This window comes from Papio anubis, chromosome 4 (genome assembly GCF_008728515.1).
Source record: "Papio anubis isolate 15944 chromosome 4, Panubis1.0, whole genome shotgun sequence".
Lineage (NCBI taxonomy): Eukaryota > Metazoa > Chordata > Mammalia > Primates > Cercopithecidae > Papio > Papio anubis.
The window spans coordinates 139,335,889-139,359,409 of record NC_044979.1 but is presented as its reverse complement, the minus strand read 5'-3'; the positions used below and the strand labels follow the sequence as shown (position 1 = coordinate 139,359,409).

Sequence of the window (23,521 nt, the reverse complement as noted above, 5' to 3'; positions counted from 1 at the left end):
CCAGAGGACGGGTCCCTTTGGGGGTTTTGGGGGCTGATAACAGCTGCCAACCCTGGTCACTGGCCCTGGTTAATTTCTGCCTCTTCTTTGGTCTCTTCGGCTGATGCCACACTCCCAGCATCAGCCTTCCGCCTCAATGCACACCCCTGCTAAGTCCAGCTGCCTCCTTTACTCACTTGGAGACTGTCACCATGAATGCTGTCCTCTGAAATTCACAAAAGGGGCGGTACATACAGGTGCGGTTGGAGCCACCTCTATAGACAGCATCTGCTCAGGGACAAGGGTCACTCTAGGTGGTTCATTTATATATTTGTGATTTTGTTTGTTTGTTTTTAGAGACAGTGTCTTGCTCTGTTGCCCAGGCTGGAGTGCAGTGGTGCAATCATGGGTCACTGCAGCCTCAAACTCCTGGGCTCAAGACTCCTGAGTAGATGTGACTAAAGGCATGCATCGCCATGCCCTGCTAATTTCTTAGTTATTTAAATTTTTTTTAGAGATAGAGTCTTGCTATGTTGCCCAGGCTGGTCTCAAACTCTGGGCTCAAGTGATCCTCCCTCCTCAGCCTCCCAAAGTGCTGGGATTACAGGTGTGAGCCATTGCGCCTGGTTTATTCCTTCTACCTAATCTCTACCTGCTCCCTCACTTCCCTGGGGTGGGGGACATGGAACGAATGAACTCTACTTCCACTCTTGATTTCTACTTCTCATTTTTCCCTTTACTCTGACCACAACTTCAGATTCCTTCTCAGAAATAATGCTTCAGTGGGAAAGGACCACCTGGGAGGGACCTGTGCAGATGGCAAAAACGGTCATAAAACTGTATGGGAGGCCAGGTACAGTGGCTCATGCCTGTAATCCCAGCACTTTGGGAGGCTGAGGCGGGTGGATCACCTGAGGTCAGGTGTTTGAGACCAGCCTGGCCAACGTGGTGAAATCCCATGTCTACTAAAAATACAAAAAATTAGCCGGGTGTGGTGGTGGGCTCCTGTAATCCCAGCTACTCTGGAGGCTGAGGCAAGAGAATCAGTGAACCTGGGAGGCAGAGGTGGCAGTGAGCCGAGGTTGTGCCACAGAACTCCAGCCTGGGCGACAAGAGCGAAACTCCGTCTCAAAAACAAAACAAAACAAAAACAAACAAACAAACAAAAACAACTGTATGGGACCCCGATCCTGGTTGTTATCCCATATATGAGGGCCCGCCTTTCTGCTTGTAGCATCATCTGGAGAGAAGTCAGCCTGTGTTCCCCTGCATATATGCAAACGGGAGAGAATGTTTTGCAATCTGCTTCAGGAAAAATTACGGACAGGTTTTGGAGGTTGGAGGGTACTTGACAGGTGTGTGGGGAGCAGGGCGGTAGGGGTGGAGCTGGAATGTGAGGAGTCTCCGAAGGGGAGGACCCAAGAGAATTTTCCCTCTGTTCTAACCTGCTTCTGGGCTACAGTGCCCTCTTCAGGTCTTACTGGGAACTGCTAGAGAATCCTTGGGCCTGTGACCTTGAACATTTCTCTCTTTTTCTTTTTCTTTCCCTCCCTCCCTCCCTCCCTTCCTTCCTTCCTTCCTTTTCTTTTCTTTCTTTTTTTTTTTTTTGCAATGGAGTCTCACTCTGTCACCCAGGCTGGAGTGCAGTGGCGCGATCTCGGCTCACTGCAACCTCCGCCTCCTGGGTTCAGGCGATTTTCCTGCCTCAGCCTCCCAAGCAGCTGGGACTACAGGCGCCTGCCAACACACCTGGCTAATTTTTTGTATTTTTAGTAGAGATAGAATTTCACCATGTTGACCAGGCTGGTCTCAAACTCCTGAGCTCAGAGGATCCGCCCACCTAGGCCTCCCAAAGTGCTGGGTTTACAGGCGTGAGCCACTGCGCCCGGTGGTGACCTTGTACATTTCAATACACATTTGTATTGTGGTTTCCACAGATGGCATTTGATTCTTGCACCACGAATGCTGTGAGTCAGTAAAGGAGAAATCTCCCTCTTAGGCTGCTGACATTGGAACTAAGAGGCTTGTTCTTAAGCTGAAGGAATCTGGCTAATAAAAGACCGAGCTAGAACCTGAGCACAGGATTTAGGACTCCTAACCCCAAAGGCTGTCCACCTCTTAGCCTGATTTGTAGTCGAAGGCTCAGACATCTCATCAACGAGTAACCTGCTTTTTCCTCCCTCCTCCCCCTCTGCAGGATACAGGGTCACTGATCTTATTCCACAACTCTCTTCAGACTTCTTACTGCTTTCAGTTTCTAAAATACAATAATAAAAAAAAATAGTAATTTTCAACCAGATGTTGTGGCTCATGCCTGTAATCCCAGCACTTTGGGAGACCAAGGTGGGATGATCCCTTGAGCTCAGGAGTTTGAGACCATCCTGGGCAACATAGTGAGACCCCCATCTCTAAAAAAAAATTTAAAAATTAGCGGGATGTGATGGCATACACCTGTAGTGCCACCTACTTGGGAGGCTCAGGGCAAAACAGCACTTTGGGAGGCCGAGGTGGGCGGATCCTCTGAGCTCAGGAGTTTGAGACCAGCCTGGTCAACATGGTGAAACTCCATCTCTACTAAAAATACAAAACATTATCCAGGTGTGTTGGCAGGCACCTGTAGTCCCAGCTACTCGGGAGGCTGAGGCAGGAAAATTGCCTGAACCCGGGAGGCGGAAGTTGCAGTGAGCCGAGATCGCGCCCCTGCACTCCAGCCTGGGAGAATCACTCAAGCCTGGGAGGTTGAGGCTGCAGTGAGCTGTGATCACACCACTGCATTCCAGCCTGGGTGACAGAGCAAGCTCCCATCCCCACCCCCACAAAAATGGTAGTTATCAAACCTGAACTGTCTGAACCCTCCTGGGATGGATGTGAGAGGCGAATACGTTAGAAACATTTAAAACATTTATTCCAAGTTTATAAAATGGCTACTGTGAAGCCAGCCTTTGCACTAAGTGCTAGGATACATGAAACAACACTCATAGCCCAGTGTCCAGTGGGCAGCCTCCTGGGGGCAAAAAGACAGACACACATTAATTCATTTTATTTTATTTATTTTTTGAGACAGGGTCTTGCTGTATCACCCAGGCTGGAGGGCAGTGGTGCAATCTCGGCTCTCTTCAACCTCCACCTCCTGGGTTCAAGCATTTCTTGTGCCTCGGCCTCCCAAGTAGCTGGGATTACAGGCACATGCCACCATACCTGGCTAATTTGTGCGTGTGTGTGTGTGTGTGTGTGTGTGTGTTTTTGAGACGGAGTCTTGCGCTGTCACCCAGGCTGGAGTGCAGTGGCCGGATCTCAGCTCGCTGCAAGCTCCGCCTCCCGGGTTTGCGCCATTCTCCTGCCTCAGCCTCCCAAGTAGCTGGGACTACAGGCGCCCGCCACCTCACCCGGCTAGTTTTTTGTATTTTTTAGTAGAGACGGGTTTCACTGTGTTAGCCAGGATGGTCTCGATCTCCTGACCTCGTGATCCGCCCGTCTTGGCCTCCCAAAGTGCTGGGATTACAGGCTTGAGCCACCACACCCGGACTTTTTTTTTTTTTTTTTTTTTGTGGTAGAGATGGGGTTTCTCCATGCTGGCCAGGCTGGTCTCGAACTCCTGATCTCAAGTGATCCACCCACCTCAGTCTCCCAAAATGCTGGGATTACAGGCGTGAGTCACTGCACCTGGCCTTGATGCACATTAATTCAAACACAGTCATTTTGGTATGGGACTCAGTGCTAAGCTGTGCAATGCCAAGAGGCCGGGGAAGCAAAGAACCACAGGAGTTAAAAGAACTAAGTGAGGCCCAGAGTCCGTGCTGAGAGGCAGATTCCCAAGGAAAGTGTTGCCGGATTTCAGAGGTTCTTCGAGTACAGGCCAGGAAAGGAACTTTCCTCTGAACTATGATTATGGTTATAATTAACAACACATTCAATCTGTGGCATCTGCATGCTACGATTCTCACCCCAACTCCACGAAGCAGGAGTACAATGAGGATCATCTGCATTTGTCAGATGGGGAGCTAAATTCTGCTGGAAAGTGACAGAGCCAGCTCTTTTGACTTTCCAGTGGGGACAGGAGCCAACAAAGCCTAGTTCTGAGTCAAGAGGTTACATAATTGTTTAAAGATGATGCCTTCTGTTTGTAGAGAGCTTGGCTATTTACATGAAAAGCATGTGATTTCCTGGCCTGCTTTTCATTTGCTCTCCTAATGCCAAGAGGAAGGCCGGGATGTTGGAGGGTCCTCATTTTGCAGAGGAGGAAACTGAGGCCCAGAGAGATTATAGGCCTTGCCCAGGTCATAAAACACGGAGATGGGGCTGGACGAAGTGGCTCATACTGGTAATCCCAGCACTTTGGGAGACTGAGGTGGGAGGATGGCTTGAGCACAAGAGTTCCAGACTGGCCCCAGAAACATAGGGAGACCCTATCTCTAAAAAAATTTTAAAGTCATGGGGCGTGATGGTGTGCACCTGTAGGCCCAGCGGAAGCAGGAGGGATCACTTGAACCCAGGGATTTGAGACTGCATTGAACTATGACTGCAGCGCTGCACTCCAGCCTGGGTGATAGAGCAAGATCCTGTCTCAAAAGAGAGAGAGAGAAAAAAAAAAAAAGTCCGGGTGTGGTGGCTCAGGTCTGTAATTCCTGCACTTTGGAAGACCAAGGTGGGTAGATCACTTGAGGTCAGGAGTTTGAGACCTGCCTGACCAACATGGTGAAACCTCATCTCTACTAAAAATATAAACATTAGCCAGGTGTGGTGGTACACGCCTGTAATCCCAGCTACTTGGGAGGCTGAGGCATGAGGATTGCTTGAACCCGGAAGCAGAGGTTGTAGTGAGCCGAGATGGAGTCGCTGCACTCCATCCTGGGCAACAAGAGTGAGACTCCATCTCAAAAAGAAAAAAAAAAAAAAGAGAGAGAGAGAGTCCCTTTTCTCTCTGATGGAGTGGATGAGACAGCTGTGGTCAGCAAGGCGTGTCCATCTTCCGCAACCGACTCCTTCCCATTCAATCCCCTGCTGTGGGCTCCTGCTTCTTCCCTGTGTAGGCAGAAGGTACCTATCAACTTCCCTTCTTCCCAACTCTCCGCTCTGAGTACTGCCCTAGAAGCCAACTCAGCTGCCTCCTGCTGCCCCAGCTCTCCATCTTAACTAGAGCCTCTCGCTCCTGGATACCCATTGCCTCAAATCCTGCCTCTGGGCCCAAGCAGCAGGCTGAACAAAGACCTGTCCCCGGCTGAGTGTGGTGGCTCACGCCTGTAATCCCAGCATTTTGGGAGGTCGAGGCGAGCGGATCACGAGGTCAGGAGAGCGAGACCATCCTGGCTAAGATGGTGAAACTCCATCTTTATTAAAAATACAAAAAATTAGCTGGGGGTGGCGGCGTGTGCCTGTAGTCCCATCTACTCCGGAGGCTGAGGCAGGAAAACGGCATGAACCCAGGAGGTGGAGGTTGCAGTGAGCCGAGACTGCGCCACTGCACTCCAGCCTGGGCGACAGAGAGAGACTGTCTCAAAAAACAGACAAACAAACGACAATAACAACAAAAAAACCTGTCCCCAGTTCACAGGTCACCTAGGAATTTTTTTTTTTTTTTTTTTTTTGAGGAGATGGGTTTCGCTCTTGTTGCCCAGGCTGTGGTGCAATGGAGCAATCTCAGCTCACTGCAACCTCCACTTCCCGGGTTCAAGTGATTCTCCTGCCTCTGCCTCCTGAGTAGCTGGGATTACAGGCATACGCTACCACACCCGGCTGATTTTGTATTTTTAGTAGAGACGGGGTTTCTCCATGTTGGTCAGGCTGGTGTCAAACTCCCAACCTCAGGTGATCAGCCCACCTCAGCCTCCCAAAGTGCTGAGAATACAGGCATGAGCCACCGCGCCTGGCCAGTCACCTAGGATTCTACTGGAATTACTGAACTAGGATTCTATTGGAATTACGTGATCTCACCACGGTAGGGCTTGTTGCTGGGGTTGCATTAGCTAAATAGGGTCTTTTAGACACTGGAATCTAAGCTGAATGCTAATTTTATTATTTCAAGCTGGTCAAAGTTAATTCTACTAAAATTCCATCATAAAACTGTGGCATCGTGAAAGATTGTTGGCAACAGATAAATAGATGATAGTATAGTTTCTCAACTTATGGGAGTCATGCCCAAATGTCTCTAAACTCCCTTATTTATTTAAGAAAATTGATTACTAAAAATGGCCGGTGGCTCATGCCTGTAATCCCAACACTTTGGGAGGCCAAGGTGGGCGGATCACCTGAGGTCAGGAGTTCTAGACCAGCCTGAGCAACATGGTGAAATCCTGTCTCTACTAAAAATACAAAAATTGTCTGGGCGTGGTGGTGCACGCCTGTAATCCCAGCTACTTGGAAGTCTGAGGCAGGAGAATCACTTGAACCTGGGAGGCGGAGGTTGCAGTGAGTCGAGATCGTACCATTGCACTCCATGCTGGGCAACAAGGGCAAAACAAGAGAAAAAAAAAGTATGTGACCAGGCACAGTGGTGTACACTTGTAATATCAGCACTGTGGGAGGCCAAGGTGGGAGGATCACTTGAGGCTGGTAGTTCGAGACCAGCCTGGTCAACATAGCAAGACCCCGTCTCTATAAAAAATGTTTTTAAAAATTAGCTGGGCTACTAAAAAGTAGGCTGTAGTGCCAACTACTTGGGAGGCTGAGGTTGTAGTGAGCTATGATTGAGCCACTGCACTCCAACCTGGGTGATAGAGTGAGACACTGGATCAAAAAAAAAAAAAAAGTGACTGCCACACATAGATTTATTTCTTTTATTATTATTATTATTATTTTTTGAGACAGAGTCTCACTCTGTCACCCAGGCTGGAGTGCAATGGCGTGATCTTGGCTCACTGCAACCTCCACCTCCTGGGTTCAAGCGATTCTCCTGCCTCAGCCTCCTAAGTAGCTGGGATTATAGGTGCGCATCACCATGCCCAGCTAATTTTTGTATTTTTAGTACATGCTGGGTTTCACCGTGTTGGCCAGGTTGATCTCGAACTCCTGGCCTCAGGTTATCCACCCTCTTTGGCCTCCCAAAGTGTTGGGATTATAGGTGTGAGCCACTGCACCCAGCCAACATCATAGATTTCTGTCTTTAAAAAAATCTTGGCTGTACTGATTTAGCCTCCTCCACAGTCTTACAGAGGAAGGAGCTAAAACACAGAGAGGGTGAGAAAAGTCCCTAAAGACACACAGCAAATTTAGGACTGGGCTCCAGTTCTCTCCAGGGGTTTTCCACAGCCCAAGATCTCTCATACCTGTTCCTGCAGCTGCCAGTCTTGTCAAGGTTGCCAGTCTCTGGGGCCTTGCTGGTTCCTGACTCCCTAAAATACAGAGCCCAAGGGTCCTCCCCAATTTTCCTGTCCTGCCTTGAGTTCCCCACCCCCAATTCCAGATGGATTGGGAGCTGTGACCCCCAGCTCTGTGGTCCCAAAGGGAGGTCAGCTAAAGTAGCCACCAGGGGACTCATTGCCCAACAGGGAGTGGCTATGATCAATGTCTTCTGCTGCTCTTCCCTGGGTTAACCATTTCCTGACCCTTGCCCCTCTGTTGATTCCTCTGCTAACCTGGTATGGAGGAAGGGTGGACAAGGGCTTGGGATGGGCACCCTTGATATCCCCAGCTCTGACACAAACAGACAGGGGGGCTCTCAGTCCTCAGATGTAATCCCTGCCTGGGTTCTGTTGGCATTCCGTGGCGAGGCTCTTCAGCCTCATTTGGGCAGAAGGGGTCCTGGGGACTGCAAAGGGGCTTTCTTTTTCTTTTATTTATTTCTTTTTAGAAACATGGTCTCCTTGTGTTGCCCAGGCTGAAGTGCGGTGGTGCAATCATAGCTCACTGTAGCCTTGAACTCCTGGGCTCAGGCGACCCTCCTGCCTCAGCCTCCTGAGTAGCTGGAACTACAGGTGCGCACCACCACGCTTAGATAATTTTTGTATTTTTTGTGTAGAGGGTGGGTTCTCACTATGTTGCTCAAGCTGGTCTCGAATTTCTGGGCTCAAGCAATCCTCCTACCTTGGCCTCCCAGAGTTCTGGGATTACAGGCACAAGCCACTGCACCTGGCCATTTCTTTCTTTCTTTCGTTATTTTTTGAGACACATTTTTGCTCTTGTTGCCCAGGCTGGAGTGCAATGGCGCGATCTTGGCTCACTGCAACCTCCGCCTCCCAGGTTCAAGCAATTCTCCTGCCTCAGCCTCCTGAGTAACTGGGAGTACAGGCATGCGCCCCCATGCCCAGCTAATTTTTTTGTATTTAGTCGAGACTGAGTTTCACCATGTTGGTCAGGCTGGTCTCGAACTCCTGACCTCAAGTGATCCGCCCACCTCGGCTTCCCAAAGTGCTGGGATTACAGGCATGAGCCACTGTGCCCAGCCTCCGGCCATTTCTTAATATGATCCAACCACATACCTACTGATAAATATTTATCATGATAATTTTTCCTATTGTAAACAATGTTGCAATTAACATCTTTAGGTATGGGCAAATTTGTGCAAAGTGCATGTACTTCTGCAGCAAGATTCCTAGAAAGGAAATGCTAGGTCAAAGATATGCACATTTGAAAGTTCAATAGTCATTGTCAAATGCCTTCTAAGAAGTCTTCTGGCCAGGCACAATGGCTCATGCCTGTAATCCCAACACTCTGGGAGGCCAAGGTGGATGGATCACCTGACATCAGAAGTTCGAGGCCAGCCTGACCAACATGATGAAATCCCATCTCTACTAAAAATACAAAATTAGCCGGGTGTGGTGGCACATGCCTGTAATCCCCACTACTTGGGAGGCTGAGGCAAGATAATTGCTTGAACTCAGGAGGCAGAGGTTGCAGTGAGCTGAGATTGTGCCATTGCACTCTAGCCTGGGTGACAGAGAGAGACTCCTCCCCAAAAACAAACAAGCAAAGAAACAAGCAAACCAAAAAACAAACGCCTTCTAAGAAGTTTTCACCGTCTGGGCACAATGGCTCATGTTTGTAATCTCAGCACTTTGGGAGACTGAGGCAGGAAGATCACTGGAGCCCAGTAATTTGAGACCAGCCTGGGCAACATAGTGAGACCCTATCTCTATAAAAAAACAAAAACAAAAACAAACCCAAAAATTAGCTAGGCATGGTGGCTCGTGCCTGTAATCCCAACTACCCTGGGAGGCTGAGGTGGGAGGATTGCTTGAGCCTGGGAGGTTGAGGCTGCAGTAAGCTGTGATGGCACCACTGCACTCCAGCCTGGGCCACACAGTGAGACCCTGTCTCAAAAAAAAAAAAAAAAAAGTTTTCACCAACATTCTTTTTTTTGTTTGTTTGTTTGTTTTTTTTTTTTTGAGACGGAGTCTTGCTCTGTCGCCCAGGCTGGAGTGCAGTGGCCGGATCTCAGCTCACTGCAAGCTCCGCCTCCCGGGTTCACGCCATTCTCCTGCCTCAGCCTCCCAAGTAGCTGGGACTACAGGCGTCCGCCACATCGCCCGGCTAGTTTTTTGTTATTTTTTAGTAGAGACGGGGTTTCACCATGTTAGCCAGGATGGTCTCGATCTCCTGACCTCGTGATCCACCCGTCTCGGCCTCCCAAAGTGCTGGGATTACAGGCTTGAGCCACCGCGCCCGGCCCCTCTTTTTTTGTTTTGTTTTGAGACAGGGTCTCACTCTGTTGCTCTGGCTGGAGTGCAGTGGCTTGATCATAGCTCACTGCAGCCTCGAACACCTAAGTCCTCCCGCCTCAACCTCGCAACCAGCTGGGACCCACCGGCACATACTGCCATGCTTGGTTAATTTTTACATTTTTTGTGGAGACAGTGTCTCACTCTTTTACCCAGGCTGGTCTCTAGCCTCAAGCAGTCCTACCATCTCTGCCTCAAAAAAGCACTTGGGATTAGCAGCATGAGCCACCGCACCTGGCCACCAACCTACAGTCTTATCATCACTGAGTTCGTATCTACCTGCATCTTGTCCAACACTCCATACTACCGATCTTTCAAATTTTTGTCGGCTGGGCACACTAGCTCACGCCTGTAATTCCAGCACTTTGGAAGGCCAAGGCAGGCAGATCACTTGAGCCCAGGAGTTTAAGACCAGCCTCAGCGACATGGCAAAACCCTGTTTCTGCAAAATATACAAAAATTAGCCGGGCTTGGTGACGTGTGCTGGTAGTCCCAGCTACTCCAGAGGCTAAGATGGGAGGATCACCTGAGCCCAGGGGGTTGAGGCTGCAGTAAGCCAAGTCATGCTGCTGCGCTCCAGCCTGGGTAACAGAACAAGGTCCTGTCTCAAAAAAAAAAGGTCAATATAAGAGTCATAGTTTTAATTAGCATTTCCCTTATTACTAGTGAAACAGAACAGCTTTTCAGATGTTTGCTGGTTGTTTGTATCTTTTCCTCTGTGACTTATCTTTCTCAGTGATTTGCCAATAGGCATTTGCAGTCCTTTTTTATTTTTGACATGGAGTCTCGCGATCTCGGCTCACTACAACCTCCACCTACCAAGTTCAAGCGATTCTCATGCCTCAGCCTCCTGAGTAGCTGGGATTATGAGCATGTGCCACCACCGCTGGCTAATTTTTTGTGTTTTTAGTAGAGATGGGGTTTTGCCATGTTGGCCAGGCTGGTCTTGAACTCCTGACCTCAAGTGATCCACCCACCTTGGTGTCCCAAATGCTGGGATTACAGGTGTGAGCCACCACATCTGGCCGTTTGCAGTCCTTCCTTCACCTAACTCTCCAGTTGCCACCGTTGCCAGTTATAGAATTTTAGGTTTGAAATGGTTTTCTGTTGGAATTCTGCAGACAATGTTCCGCTGCCTCTTAGACTCCATGGTTGCTATTGAAAAGCCGGATGCCATGTTGATTTCTGATCATTGGTATATGACCTGTTATTGTCTGTCTGAAAGTGTTTCAGATCTTCTCTTCCCTGATAGTCTGAAATCCAGTGCTTCCATGGGTCTCTGTGTATTCATCACCCTGGATACCTTTTTAATCTAGAGACTTGTATATTTCAGTGCTGGATATTTTCTTGTGTGTTTTTCTTTTTAAAATAATAATTTCTTTTCCTTTGTTCTCTCTTTTTGAACTCCTTTTGTTTGAGGTTAGACTTTTGTTTGAGATTGATCCTCCAAACCTGTTTCCTTTTTGTTTCTTTCTCTTTTTTTTTCCCCCTTCTCTCTAGTTTATTTCCCTCAATTTCAATCTACAACGCTTCTACTGGATGGTAAATTTCAACTCTCGTAGTTTTAATTTCCCAGAGCTTTTCTGTGTTTCTCTGTTCATTTTTCATGGCATCCTTGGAAGGATGCCAAGCTAAGGAGGCCAGGGGTGAATAAAAGGGGTCCAGGCTCCCAACTGTGCCCTTCTCCTCTCCCCTGGGAGCCACCACTGAGGTTCCTCATGGTTCCTCCAGTCTGGACTCTGCTGCTGCTGGTGGGGGCTGCCCATCTCAGGTAAGCTGGGCCCAGCGGGTAATGATAAACCAGGGTCAGTTGAGGGTGGCTGTAGGAATATGGAGGGGCAGAGCTGGAGGGGGTGAGCAGGCTAACTACAAAAGACCTGGAGAGAGGCCGGGCGCAGTGGCTCACACCTGTAATCCCAGCACTTTGGGAGGCTGAGGTGGGCGGATCACGAGGTCAGGAGATCAAGACCATCCTGGCCAACATGGTGAAATCCCGTCTCTACTAAAAATACAAAAAATTAGCCAGGTGTGGTGGTGCACACCTGTAGTCCCAGCTACTTTGGAGGCTGAGGCAGGAGAATCGCTTGAACCTGGGAGGCAGAGTTTGCAGTGAGCCGAGATCATGCCATTGCACTCCAGCCTGGGTGACAGAGTGAGACTCCATCTCAAAAAAAAAAAAAAAAAAAACCTGGAGAGGAAGGGGGAAACCCGGTGGGATGGAAATGGGTTGACCTTGACTGCTGACCAGGAAGGGGGAGAGCTGCACAGGCCCAGAGCCTGGAATTAAGGGGCAGGTTCTGGGAGCAGGACAGGGCTACAATGTGAGAAGGAACAGAGGAGATGCAGAGCTGGAAGACACATCTAAGGCTAGGAGAGAAGGATCGAGGGGTCAGGCCCTCAGGAAATGGACAAGACCCAGGGTGGACCCAGCTGAGGGAGACTTAAGTATGAGGCAGCAAAGAAATGATGGATGACAGGCCGGGCGTGGCGGCTCACCCCTGTAATCCCAGCACTTTGGGAAGCCGAGGCAGGTGGATCACCTGAGGTCATGTGTTCGAGACCAGCCTGACCAACATGGTGAAACCCTGTCTGTACTAAAAATATAAAATTAGCCAGGCATGGTGGTGCATGCCTGTAATCCCAGCTACTGGGGAGGCTGAGGCAGGAGAGTCACTTGAACCCAGGAGGCAGAGGTTGCAGTGAGCCGAAATTGCACCATTGCACTCCAGCCTGGGCAACAAGAGTGAAACTCCGTCTCAAAAGAAAAAAAAAAAAAAAGAAAGAAAAGAAATGATAGATGTCTTGGTGTCCTGCAGTGTGTTTGGGAGAATTTGAACAAGTAGAACTTCAACAACAAAAAACTGAGGTCTGAGCACAGTGGCTCCTACCTGTAATCCCAGCACTTTGGGAGGCCAAGGTGGGAGGATTGCATGAGGTCAGGAGGTCATGGCCAGCCTGTGCAACATAGAAAGACCCCATCTCTATAAAAAATAGAAATAAATTAGCTGGGTGTGGTGGCATGCTCCTGTAGTCCCAGCTACTGGGGAGGTTGAGGTGGGAGGATTGCTGGAGCCCAGAGGTTTGGGGCTGCAGTGAGTTGTGATTGCACCACTGCACTCTAGCCTGAGTGCCGGGGAAAAGAAAAGAAAAGAAAAAAAAAGGAAAAAAAGTCAAGTCACATACATTCACTGCATAAACACGGATCATCCTTACATGACCACTCAGAAAGCTCATAGTCACTGAATGACTTATAATTCTTATAATTCTTTTAATTCTTGATAATGACAAGAGTTGCATTTTTGCTTTCTCCAAACCACCCCCAAGGAGAGAGAAGCCTCCGGACAAGAAGCTGGTTGTTCGCAGCTCTAGGGACAACTGTGAGTTGGAAACCAGGAGTGCTAAGATTCCTCCTCCCTCCTCCGAACCCACATTCTGTCACCAGAACGCCAGTGCCTGAGTTCCTAGCAGAAGCAGCCACCTCCAGTCCCCTCCGGGCATCACAGGACTACAAAACGTGTCCCGCCAGACCAAGTCCAGCCCTCCAACCTCAGTTCATGTCCCCGACCTTGGCATTCTGTCCACTCTCCCAGACCCGAATTTCTCCTAAAAGATTCTCTCTTTCAAATCTCTGCTCTGGGCCGGGTGCTGTGGCTCACACCTGTAATTCCAACACTTAGGGAGGCCGAGGTGGGAGGATGGCTTGAGGCCAGGAGTTTGAGAGCAGCCTGGGCAACACAGTAAGACTCTATCTCTACAAAAAACAAACAATTTCTGCTCTGGACCCCAAGTCTTTGTGACAGCTTTCTTTTTATTTTCTTTTTTTGAGACGGAGTCTCCCTCTGTTGCTCAGGCGGGAGTGCAGTGGCGTGATCTTGGCCTCACTGCAAAGGTCACCTCCTGGGTTCAAGCGATTCTCTTGCCTCAGCCTCCCCAGTAGCTGGGACTACAGGTGTGCGCCACCACACCCGGCTGATTTCATGGCAGCTTTCTCTAAGCATAGCAATCTTGCTACTTCCATCTCCCAGTGTGGTTCTAGGCCCTGCCCCTGTCCTCTCTGAAACCTCACAGTGACCTGTTCTTCCTAGACGTCCTCACCCAGTGTGATTTTGAGGATGATGACAAACCCCTCTGTGACTGGTCCCAAGTGTCCGCAGATGATGGAGACTGGGTTCGAGCCAGCGGGCCCTCTCCCACTGGCACCACCGGGCCTCCCGGGGGGTACCCCAATGGAGGTAAGTGGCTACGGTTTCCGGGGGACCATGAGCCGGGAGGTGTCTGGGAGGCGGGGATGGCTAGATGGAGGGAGAAGGGAGGCAACCAGAACGGAGTGCCTAGGCTCTGAGAAGGGGATGGGTGGGGGCAGCCCTCGGAGGTGACTGGGCCTCAGGGTCCTGGGCTCTGCCTCCCCCAGAGGGCAGCTATCTGCATATGGAATCCAACAACTTCCACCGTGGGGGTGTGGCCCGCCTGCGCAGCCCCAACCTATGGGAGCAAGGCCCGCTCTGCGTGAACTTCGCCTACCACATGTTTGGGCTGTCTTGGGGCGCCCAGCTCAGGCTGCTGCTGCTCTCGGGTGAAGAGGGCCGCCGCCCCCATGTGCTCTGGAAACACCGGAACACCCAGAGACCCTCCTGGATGCCCACCACCGTCACCGTGCCCGCAGGGTTCACCCTGCCCACCCGGGTAAGGCCAGGGGCAAATTGTGGGACCTCAGGGGAAATCTAGGTGTTGGGGAGCCTGGGGGTGGGGGTGTGGCAAAAAGGGATTGTGGGGGCCAAGCCATCTGAAATCAGGAAGGAAACTAGGAGCCAGGAGGCCTGGCTGAGGGACTCATGGGGTTGGGTCCATTTATCCTCTTGCAGCTGATGTTTGAGGGAACACGGGGTAGCACTGCCTACCTGGACATTGCCCTGGATGCCCTCTCTATTCGCCGGGGCTCCTGCAATCGCGGTGAGTCCCTGTCCCTCCTCCTCCCAGCACCTGCCCTCGGACCCTTTTCTCTCTGCCCTTGCACAACTACCCAGGGTGGCAGGAGCAGTTCATGGACCAGGAGTCTAGTTGCTTCCTCTGCCTCTGCCCTCCACGCCAGAGGCAGAGATCACGCCACTGCACTCCAGACTGGGTGACAGAACAAGACTCTGCCTCAAAAAAAAAAAAAAAAAGATGACGAATGAAAGGTGCCAGAGAAAGGAGATGAGGAGCTGGCTGTACTGGGTCTGCCAGGTGGAGCTTGTAGGGCTTTGACTCTGGTAGCAGCCACGCCTAAAGAGAGGTCTCCTTCACCCAGCACTGTGGCTCAGGCCTGTAATCCCAGCACCTTGGGAGGCCAAGGTGGGAGGATGGTGTGAGGCCAGGAGTTTGAGATCAGCCTGGGCAACATAGGGAGACCCCCATGTCTACAAAAGAATTTATTTATTTATCTATTTGAGACAGAATTTCACTCTTGTCACTCAGGCTGGATGCAGTGGCGTGATCTCGGCTCACTGCAACTTCCGCCTCTTGGGTTCAAATGATTCTCCTGCCTCAGTCTCCCAAGTAGCTGGGATTACAGGTGCCCACCACCATGCCTGGCTAATTTTTGTATGTTTAGTAGAGCTGGGGTTTAATTGTGTTGGCAAGGCTGTTCTAGAACTCTTGACCTCAGGTGATCTGCCCACCTCAGCCTCCCAAAATGTTGAGATTACAGGCTTAAGCCACCACGCCTGGCCAAAAACTTTTTAAAAATTAGCCGCGTTGGCCAGGCACGGTGGCTCAAGCCTGTAATCTCAGCACTTTGGGAGGCCGAGATGGGCGGATCACGAGGTCAGGAGATTGAGACCATCCTGGCTAACACGGTGAAACCCCGTCTCTACTAAAAAATAGAAAAAACTAGCCGGGTGAAGTGGCGGGTGCCTGTAGTCCCAGCTACTTGGGAGGCTGAGGCAGAAGAATGGCGTGAACCCGGGAGGCGGAGCTTGCAGTGAGCTGAGATCCGGCCACTGCACTCCAGCCTGGGCGACAGAGCGAGACTCCGTCTCAAAAAAAAAAAAAAAAAATTTGCTGGGCATGGTGGTGCCACCTGTAGTCTTAGCTACTCAAGAGGCTGAGGTGGGAGGACTGCTTGAGTCCAGGAGTTCGAGGCTGCAGTGAGCTATGATTACACCACTGTACTCTTAGCCTGGGTGACAGAGACCCTGTCTCTAAAAAAGAAGAAAATATTATATCTTCCCTTCTTTCTTCCCTCTCAGTCTGTATGATGCAAACATGCAGCTTTGACATTCCAAATGACCTCTGTGACTGGACCTGGATCCCAACTGCCTCCGGGGCCAAGTGGACTCAGAAGAAAGGGTCGTCGGGAAAGCCAGGCGTGGGGCCTGATGGCGACTTCTCTAGCCCTGGTAGTGAGTAGCGGCCATGCTTCTGTCCGTTGACTTTCTGGGCACCACTCACCCTACTGTAATTGCCCTGGGACGGTCTGGCATGAACACCTACAGCTTCAAGCCTCTTATCAGCTCAAGTTTCACGCAGGAAGCTGATTTCAAGAACCCAGCCAGCCTCCCCTACCACCGCCCTACAAGCTCTACCTGGCACACCCAATACAGCCAGCTCCTCATCTCCTTTCTCTAGCACCTTTCATTTTTTTTTTTTTTTTTTTTGAGGCAGAGTCTCATTCTATCACCCAGTCTGGAGTGCAGTGGCGTGATCTCTGCTCACTGCAACCTCTGCCTCCTAGGTTTAAGCAATTCTCCTGCCTCAACCTCCCGAGTAGCTGGGACTACAGGCATGCACCACCACACCCGGATAATTTTTGTAGTTTTGGTAGAGACAGGGTTTCACCATGTTGGCCAGGCTGGTCTCGAACTCCTGACCTCAAGTGATCCACCTGCCTCAGCCTCCCAAATGCTGGGATTACAGACATGAGTCATTGCTTCTGGCCCCTTTCATTCTTCATTCATTCAAGAAATACTGAGCACCTACAATATGCCAGCTGCTGTCCTAGGCACTTGAGATACCCCAATGTACAAAACAGACAAGGAAGAGTAGGGTGGGGTAGTGGGGGACAGTTACCTAAACAAAGTAAATATAGTTATAAAGTGAGCAGTGCCACTGGGAAAATAAAAAGTTGAACAAGTTTGGAGCCAAGTGCACTGGCTCACGCCTGTAATCCCAGCACTTTGGGAAGGTGAGACGGGAGGATCACCTCAAGTGATACGTCCACTTCGGCCTCCCAAAGCGCTGGGATTACAGGCATGAGACACTGAACCCAGCCGTGAGTTATCAATTATTTATTTATTTATTTCTGAGACAGAGTCTCGCTCTATCTCCCAGGCTGGAGTGTAGTGACTTGATCTCAGCTCACTGCAACCTCTGCCGCCCAGGTTCAATTGATTCTCCTACTTCAGCCTCCTGAGTAACTGGGACTACAGGTGTGCACCACCATGCCCAACTAATTTTTGTATTTTTAGTAGAGATGGGGTTTCCTTATGTTGGCCAGGCTGGTCTCGAACTCCTGACCTCAGGTGATCCATCCACCTCGGCCTCCCAAAGTGCTGGGATTATAGGCGTTGAGCCACTGTGCCCGTGCGAGTTATCAATTTTAAATGGGCTGGTCAGAGTAGGTCACATTTAGGACACATTTGAGCACGAACTTGAAAAAGGTGAGGGAGTAAGGCCTAAAAATTATCAGGGGTAGAGAAGGACATTCCAGGCCGAGGGGCCAGCTGTGCGAAGGTCCTGAGGTAGCAGTGGGGCTGTCAGGGAAGGAGGGGATCAAGGTACAGCAAACAGCCATGTGGCCGGGATGAAGAGGGTGACCTGAGATCCACAGGAGAGGCAGATCACATAGAGCCTTAAAGGCCATTGTCAGGACTGTGGCTTTTCTGTTCTATGTGAATGGGGAGCTTTTGCAGGATTTTGAGCAATTATTTGATCTGACTTATTTTTAAAGGATTTTTTTGTGTTGCGAATCCACTGAGAACAGGCAAGGTGGATGCAGAGAGGCTGTTTAGGAGTCTTTTGCAAAAATCCAGGCGATATTCTTTCTTTCTTTTTTTTTTTTTTGAGACGGAATCTTGCTCTGTCGCCAGGCTGGAGTGCAGTGGTACGATCTCGACTCACTGCAACCTCTGCCTTCTGGGTTTAAGCGATTCTCCTGCCACAGCCTCCCGAGTAGCTGGGATTACAGGCATGTGTCACCATGCCTGGCTAATTTTTGTATTTTTAGTAAAGATGGGGTTTCATCATGTTGGTCAGGGCGGTCTCAATCTTCTGACCTCGTGATCCACCCACCTTGGCCTCCCAAAATGCTGGGATTACAGGCATGGGTCACTGTGCCTGGCTGATATTCTTTCTTTCTGTACACCCTAGTCTATCCCTAGCTTCTTTCCAATACCTCCCTGTGCTCGCAGCTGAGCTTCTTTCTCTTTCTACTGTTGACTTCTTCCTTTTCTCGCTCACACAACATTCACTTTCTCTCTCAATCTTGTCCACACAGCCCACATTTCAACCCCTTACTCAAGAGGTCAAGCACAGAGGGTTCTGCTCCCTAATTTCCTTTCTGAGTTTACACTTCTTAATTTTGAATTTAAAAAAATGTTTTTAAAAACTAAGCCAGGTGCAGTAGCTCATGGCCTGTAATCCCAGAACTTTGGGAGGCCGAGGTGGGCAGATCACTTGAGGCCAGGAGTTCAAGACCAGCCTGGGACAAATAGTGAGATCTTGTCTCTACAAAAAATACAAAAATTAGCCCAGCATGGTGGCACACACCTGTAGTCCCAGATACTCGGGAGGCTGACGTGGGAGGATCGCCTGAGCCTGGGAAGTGGAGGTTGCAGTGAGCTGTGATTGCACCACTGTACTCCAGCCTGGGCAACAGAGTGAGATTGTGTCTCAAAATAAATAAATAAATAAATAAAAATAGGGATGGGGTCTTGCTACATTGCCCAGGCTGGTCTCAAACTCTGGGCCTCAAGCCATCCTCCTGCCTCGGTCTCTGAAAGTGCTTGAAGTACAGGTGTGAGCTGTCATGCCCGGCCTATATCTCTTTGTTCTTCTTTTTCCCTTAATATTTCTTCTTCCTCAATCTGTTTCCTCCCTTCCACCTTACCATTTTCACATTTTCTTTTATTTTCTTTATTTGTAAAGATGGGGTCTTGCTATGTTGCCCAGGCTGGTCTTGGACTCCTGGCCTCAAGTGATCCTCTTGCCTCTGCCATATTTTCTTTTCTGTTCTTCCCCATATTTTCCTCTCTCCACTCCATTAGTGTCCACTCCGACTCCTGCCCTCCTGTCTCTGATCTTTCCTGCTGCCTAAACTTTGTCTTCTAGAAGGGCTCTGGCCAGGTGTGGTAGCTTATGCCTGTAATCCCAGCACTTTGGGAGGTGGAGGCAGGCAGATCACCTGAGGTCAGGAGTTTGAGACCAGCCTGGCCAACATAGCAAAACCCTGTCTCTACTACAAATACAAAAAATTAGCTGGGCGTGGTGGTGTGCGCCTGTAATCCTGTAATCCCAGCTACTCAGGAGGCTGAAGCAGAAGAATTGCTTGAACTTGGGAGGCGGAGATAGTGCCACTGCACTCCAGCCTGGACAACAGAGTGAGACTCCGTCTCAATAAAAATAAATAAGTAAATAAATAAATAAATAAATAAGGTCTTAAGAAGCCCTGGCCCCACCTTCGCTAAGCCGGCCAGCCCTCTCTGCCACCCCTCAGCATTTTAAAATTATGTACTGTGGACTGTGCCCAGGAGCTTCAGTAAATGCTGGCTGGCCTTTTGGCTTTTTATTTTTCCTTTTTCTCCCTTTCCATTTCCATCTTGCTCACTTCCTTATATTTTCTTCGCCTTTCACTTTTTTTTTCTCCCATTTCTCCTCTTCCGTTTCTCATAGGTCTCCTCGATTTTATTTTCTTTCTTTCTTTTTTTTTTTTTTGGATACAGAGTCTCGTTCTGTTGCCCAGGCTGGAGTGCGGTGGCGCGATCTCAGCTCACTGCAACCTCTGTCTCCCGAGTTCAAGCGATTCTCCTGCCTCAGCCTCCCGAGTAGCTGGGATTACAGGTGCCTGCCACCACACTCGGCTAATTTTTGTATTTTTAGTAGAGACGGGGTTTCGCATGTTGGCCAGGCTGGTCTTGAACGCCGGACCTCAGGTGATCCACCCGCCTCGGCCTCCCAAAGTGCCGGGATTACAGGCGTGAGCCACTGCACTCAGCCGTGAGTTACCAATTATTTATTTATTTATTTCTGAGACAGAGTCTCCCTCTGTCTCCCAGGCTGGAGTACAGTGACTTGATCTCAGCTCACAGCAACCTCTACCGCCCAGGTTCAATTGATTCTCCTACTTCAGCCTCCTGAGTAACTGGGACTACAGGTGTGCACCACCATGCCCAATTAATTTTTGTATTTTTAGTAGAGATGGGGTTTCCCTATGTTGGCCAGGCTGGTCTCGAACTCCTGACCTCAGGTGATCTGCCCGCCTCGGTCTCCCAAAGTGCTGGGATTACAGGCGTGAGCCACTGCGCCAGCCCGTCTCCCTGATTTCTCTTTCACCATTTCCCCACTTCCTTTCCTTTCCCTTCCCTCTTCCTTCCCGGTTGTTTCCTTTCTCTCCTTCCTCCTGCCCATTCCCGCCATTCCAGCCTGTTCGTCGCCGCTCAGGATCACACCTTCCGCAGGAGTAAGCGCGCACCAGGCAGGACCGAGCGCGCGCCAGGCGTGACTCCCTGGGACTCGGGCGCGAGCACGCACGCGAGCGCGCTCCCCACGAGTTGGCAGCCGCTTACATTTTCCTCTTCGCTACCAGTTGCGTCACCTAGCGAGGTCCACGCTGATTGGCTGTCTGAGCTGGGGGCCGAGGTGGTGTTGGGTGAGAGGGGGTTTGCCGCTTGCTGGTCTGTGTCAGAGCCGCTGTGACTCTCACCAGTTTGTATGAATAGGTTATGTCCAGCGGGTAAAGAAAAGGAAGAGGCAACCAGGTGTAGTGGCTCAAGCCTGTACTTGAGCACTTTGGGAGGCCAAGGCGAGAGGATTGCTTGAGGCCAGGAGACCAAGACTCGCCTGGGCAACATAGTGAGACCCCATCTCTTAAAAAAAAAAATTAGCTGGGCATAGTGGTGTGCACCTGGAGTCCCAGCTACTCGGGAGGCTGTGGCAAGAGGATTGCTTGAGCCCAGGAGTTTGAGACCTATGCCACTACACTTTAGCCTGGACAACAGAGCCATACCCTGTCTCAGAAAAGAAAAAAGAAAAAAAGGAACAGGCTATGACTCTAGTGGACCTTAAGAGTTAGCACCCAGGCCAGACGTGATGGCTCATGACTGTAATCCCTTGGGAAGCCAAGGTGGGTGGATCATTTGAGCCTAGGAGTTCAAGACCAGCCTGGGCAATGTGGGGAAACCCCATCTTTAAAAAAAAAAATAGAAAAATTAGCAGGGCTTGGTGGCGCACACCTGTAGTCCCAGCTACTTAAGGAGGCTGAGGCGGGAGGACCACCTGAGCCCGGGGAGGTTGAGTCTGCAGTGAACCATGAGAGCCATGATTGCGCCACTGCACTCCAGCCTGGGCAACAGAGTGAGACTGTCTCAAAAACAAAAACAAAACAACAACAACAACAAAAAAGAGTTAACACCCAAAGGACAAAGTTCTAGTTGCTGCTTTGGAGAAGGTGTCTGGCGTTTCCCATGGCAGCGCCGGGTCCTTACCCAGCCCAAGTATTTCTGGGAAAGTCAAAGACCTCAGTCAGTTGGCATAGGACTACATTGGCACTGCCTGATTCCAGGCTGCTGTTGGGGCTCCCCAAGGACAAGTCCCCAGCCTCCTCAGGGCCCTATCTCTGCTGCCATCTTCCCTCAATTCCATCCACCTCAATTCCCTGGCCTTTTGCTTCACAGGTGGCCACTACATGCTCCTGGACCCCAAGAATGCAAGACCCGGGCAGAAAGCCGTCCTTCTGAGTCCCGTGAGCCCGTCCTCCGGCTGTCTGAGCTTTTCCTTCCACTACGTCCTCCGGGGCCAGTCTCCTGGTGCAGCCCTCCACGTTTATGCTTCCGTCTTGGGTTAGAGCGGAGAATTCACGGGATTTACACTGACTGGGCGCATCTCCCAGGGTTGGCTTGATGGGGAAACATGGGGCATCCCTCAGGGTCTAAGGAGGTCTGGAATATGTGTGAGATTATTCCATGAAGTGGAAATCATGGCTGGGAGGGCTCTTTGGGAGGCCAAGGCGGGCATATCACGAGGTCAGGAGATCGAGACCATCCTGGCCAACATGGTGAAACCCTGTCTCTACTAAAAATACAAAAATTAGCTGCCTGTAGTCCCAGCTACACAGGAGGCTGAGGCAGGAGAATCGCTTGAACCCGGGAGGCGGAGGTTGCAGTGAGGTGAGATCGTGCCACTGCACTCCAGCCTGGCGACAGAGTGAGACTCCGTCTCAAATAAAAAAGAAGGTTGTGCTGGCCTGGCACGGTGACTTACGCCTGTAATCCTGCACTTTGGGAGGCTGAGGCTGGTGGATCACTTGAGGTCAGGAGTTTGAGACCAGCCTGGCCAACATAGAGAAACCTTGTCTCTACTAAAAATACAAAAATTAACCAGGTGTTGTGGCACACGCCTGTAATCTCAGCTACTCAAGAGGCTGAGGTAAGAGATCGCTTGAACCTAGGAGACAGAAGTTGCAGTGAGCCAGGATAGTGCCACTGCACTCCGGCCTGGGCAACAGAGCAAGACTCCATCTCAAAAAATAATAATGATAAATAAATAAAATAAAAAAGAAGATTGTGCTTTCATTTGGCGGTAATGGTCCCCAACTATACCCTCTGCTCCTCATCCTCCTGGGTATAGTTCAAAGTCATTTCCCAGTCCCCTTAAGCTCACTTCTCCCTCCGATTCCTTTCACTACAGGGAGCATCCGGAAACACACTCTCTTCTCAGGACAACCTGGGCCCAACTGGCAGGCTGTTTCTGTCAATTATACAGCCATGGGACGGATACAGGTACAGAGAAGCAAGGGGTCAGGTCCTTGCACATGGTAGGCACACCCAATGTTGAAATAAATTGAGGGGCGTGGTGCTGTGGCTCATGCCTGTATTCCCAATACTTTGGGAGGCTGAGGAGGGAGGATTGCTTCAGGACAGGAGTTCAAGACCAGCCTGGGCAACATAGCAAGACCCCATCTCTACAAAAAAATACAAAAATTAGGTGGGCATACTCGGGAAGCTGAGGTGGGAGGATCATTTGAGCCCTGGAGATCAAGGTTGCAGTGAGCTATGATCGCACCACTGTGCTCCAGCGTGGAAAAGAGAGCAAGACCCTGTCTGGGAAAAAAAAAAATGAGGCTGGGTGCGGTGGCTCAAGCCTGTAATCCCAACACTTTGGGAGGCCGAGAATGGTGGATCACGAGGTCAGGAGATCGAGGCCATCCTGGCTAACACGGTGAAACCCCGTCTCTACTAAAAAATACAAAAAACTAGCTGGGCGAGGTGGCGGGCGCCTGTAGTCCCAGCTACTCGGGAGGCTGAGGCAGGAGAATGGCTTAAACCTGGAAGGCGGAGCTTGCAGTGAGCTGAGATCCGGCCACTGCACTCCAGCCTGGGTGACAGAGCGAGACTCCATCTCAAAAAAAAAAAAAAAGAAATGAATTGAGGGTCTGGGACAGGGAGTAGGGATTCTGGGTCGTGGAATGGAGCCGAGTCAGATCAGGGGCTTAGGGGTATGGGCTGTGTGCTGACTCCCAGCCCATCTCCCTTTTTCTCCAGTTCACCGTGGTGGGCGTTTTTGGAAAGACCCCAGAGCCAGCTGTGGCTGTCGATGCAACCAGCATTGCTCCTTGTGGGGGTGAGAACAGGCCCTGGGAGGCCCGGATCTCTCAGAATCCAGGGTGGGCTGGGAGAGGGCTGGAGAGCATCACTCAA

At 50.4% G+C, this 23,521-nt stretch overlaps 1 protein-coding gene across 1 annotated transcript in view; it reads left to right on the top strand.

Annotated features, from left to right (window-relative positions):
- The first annotated feature begins 10,569 nt into the window (after positions 1–10,569).
- The window catches only part of ZAN (zonadhesin), a 63,752-nt gene continuing 50,800 nt past the window's right edge, over positions 10,570–23,521 (top strand). The window contains 9 exon segments of the mRNA XM_031665873.1: positions 10,570–11,403; positions 12,957–13,009; positions 13,718–13,864; positions 14,044–14,315; positions 14,495–14,582; positions 15,860–16,012; positions 21,500–21,664; positions 22,512–22,603; positions 23,366–23,444. Of these exon segments, the coding sequence (XP_031521733.1) occupies positions 11,351–11,403; positions 12,957–13,009; positions 13,718–13,864; positions 14,044–14,315; positions 14,495–14,582; positions 15,860–16,012; positions 21,500–21,664; positions 22,512–22,603; positions 23,366–23,444 (1,102 nt within the window). The 5' untranslated portion in view covers positions 10,570–11,350.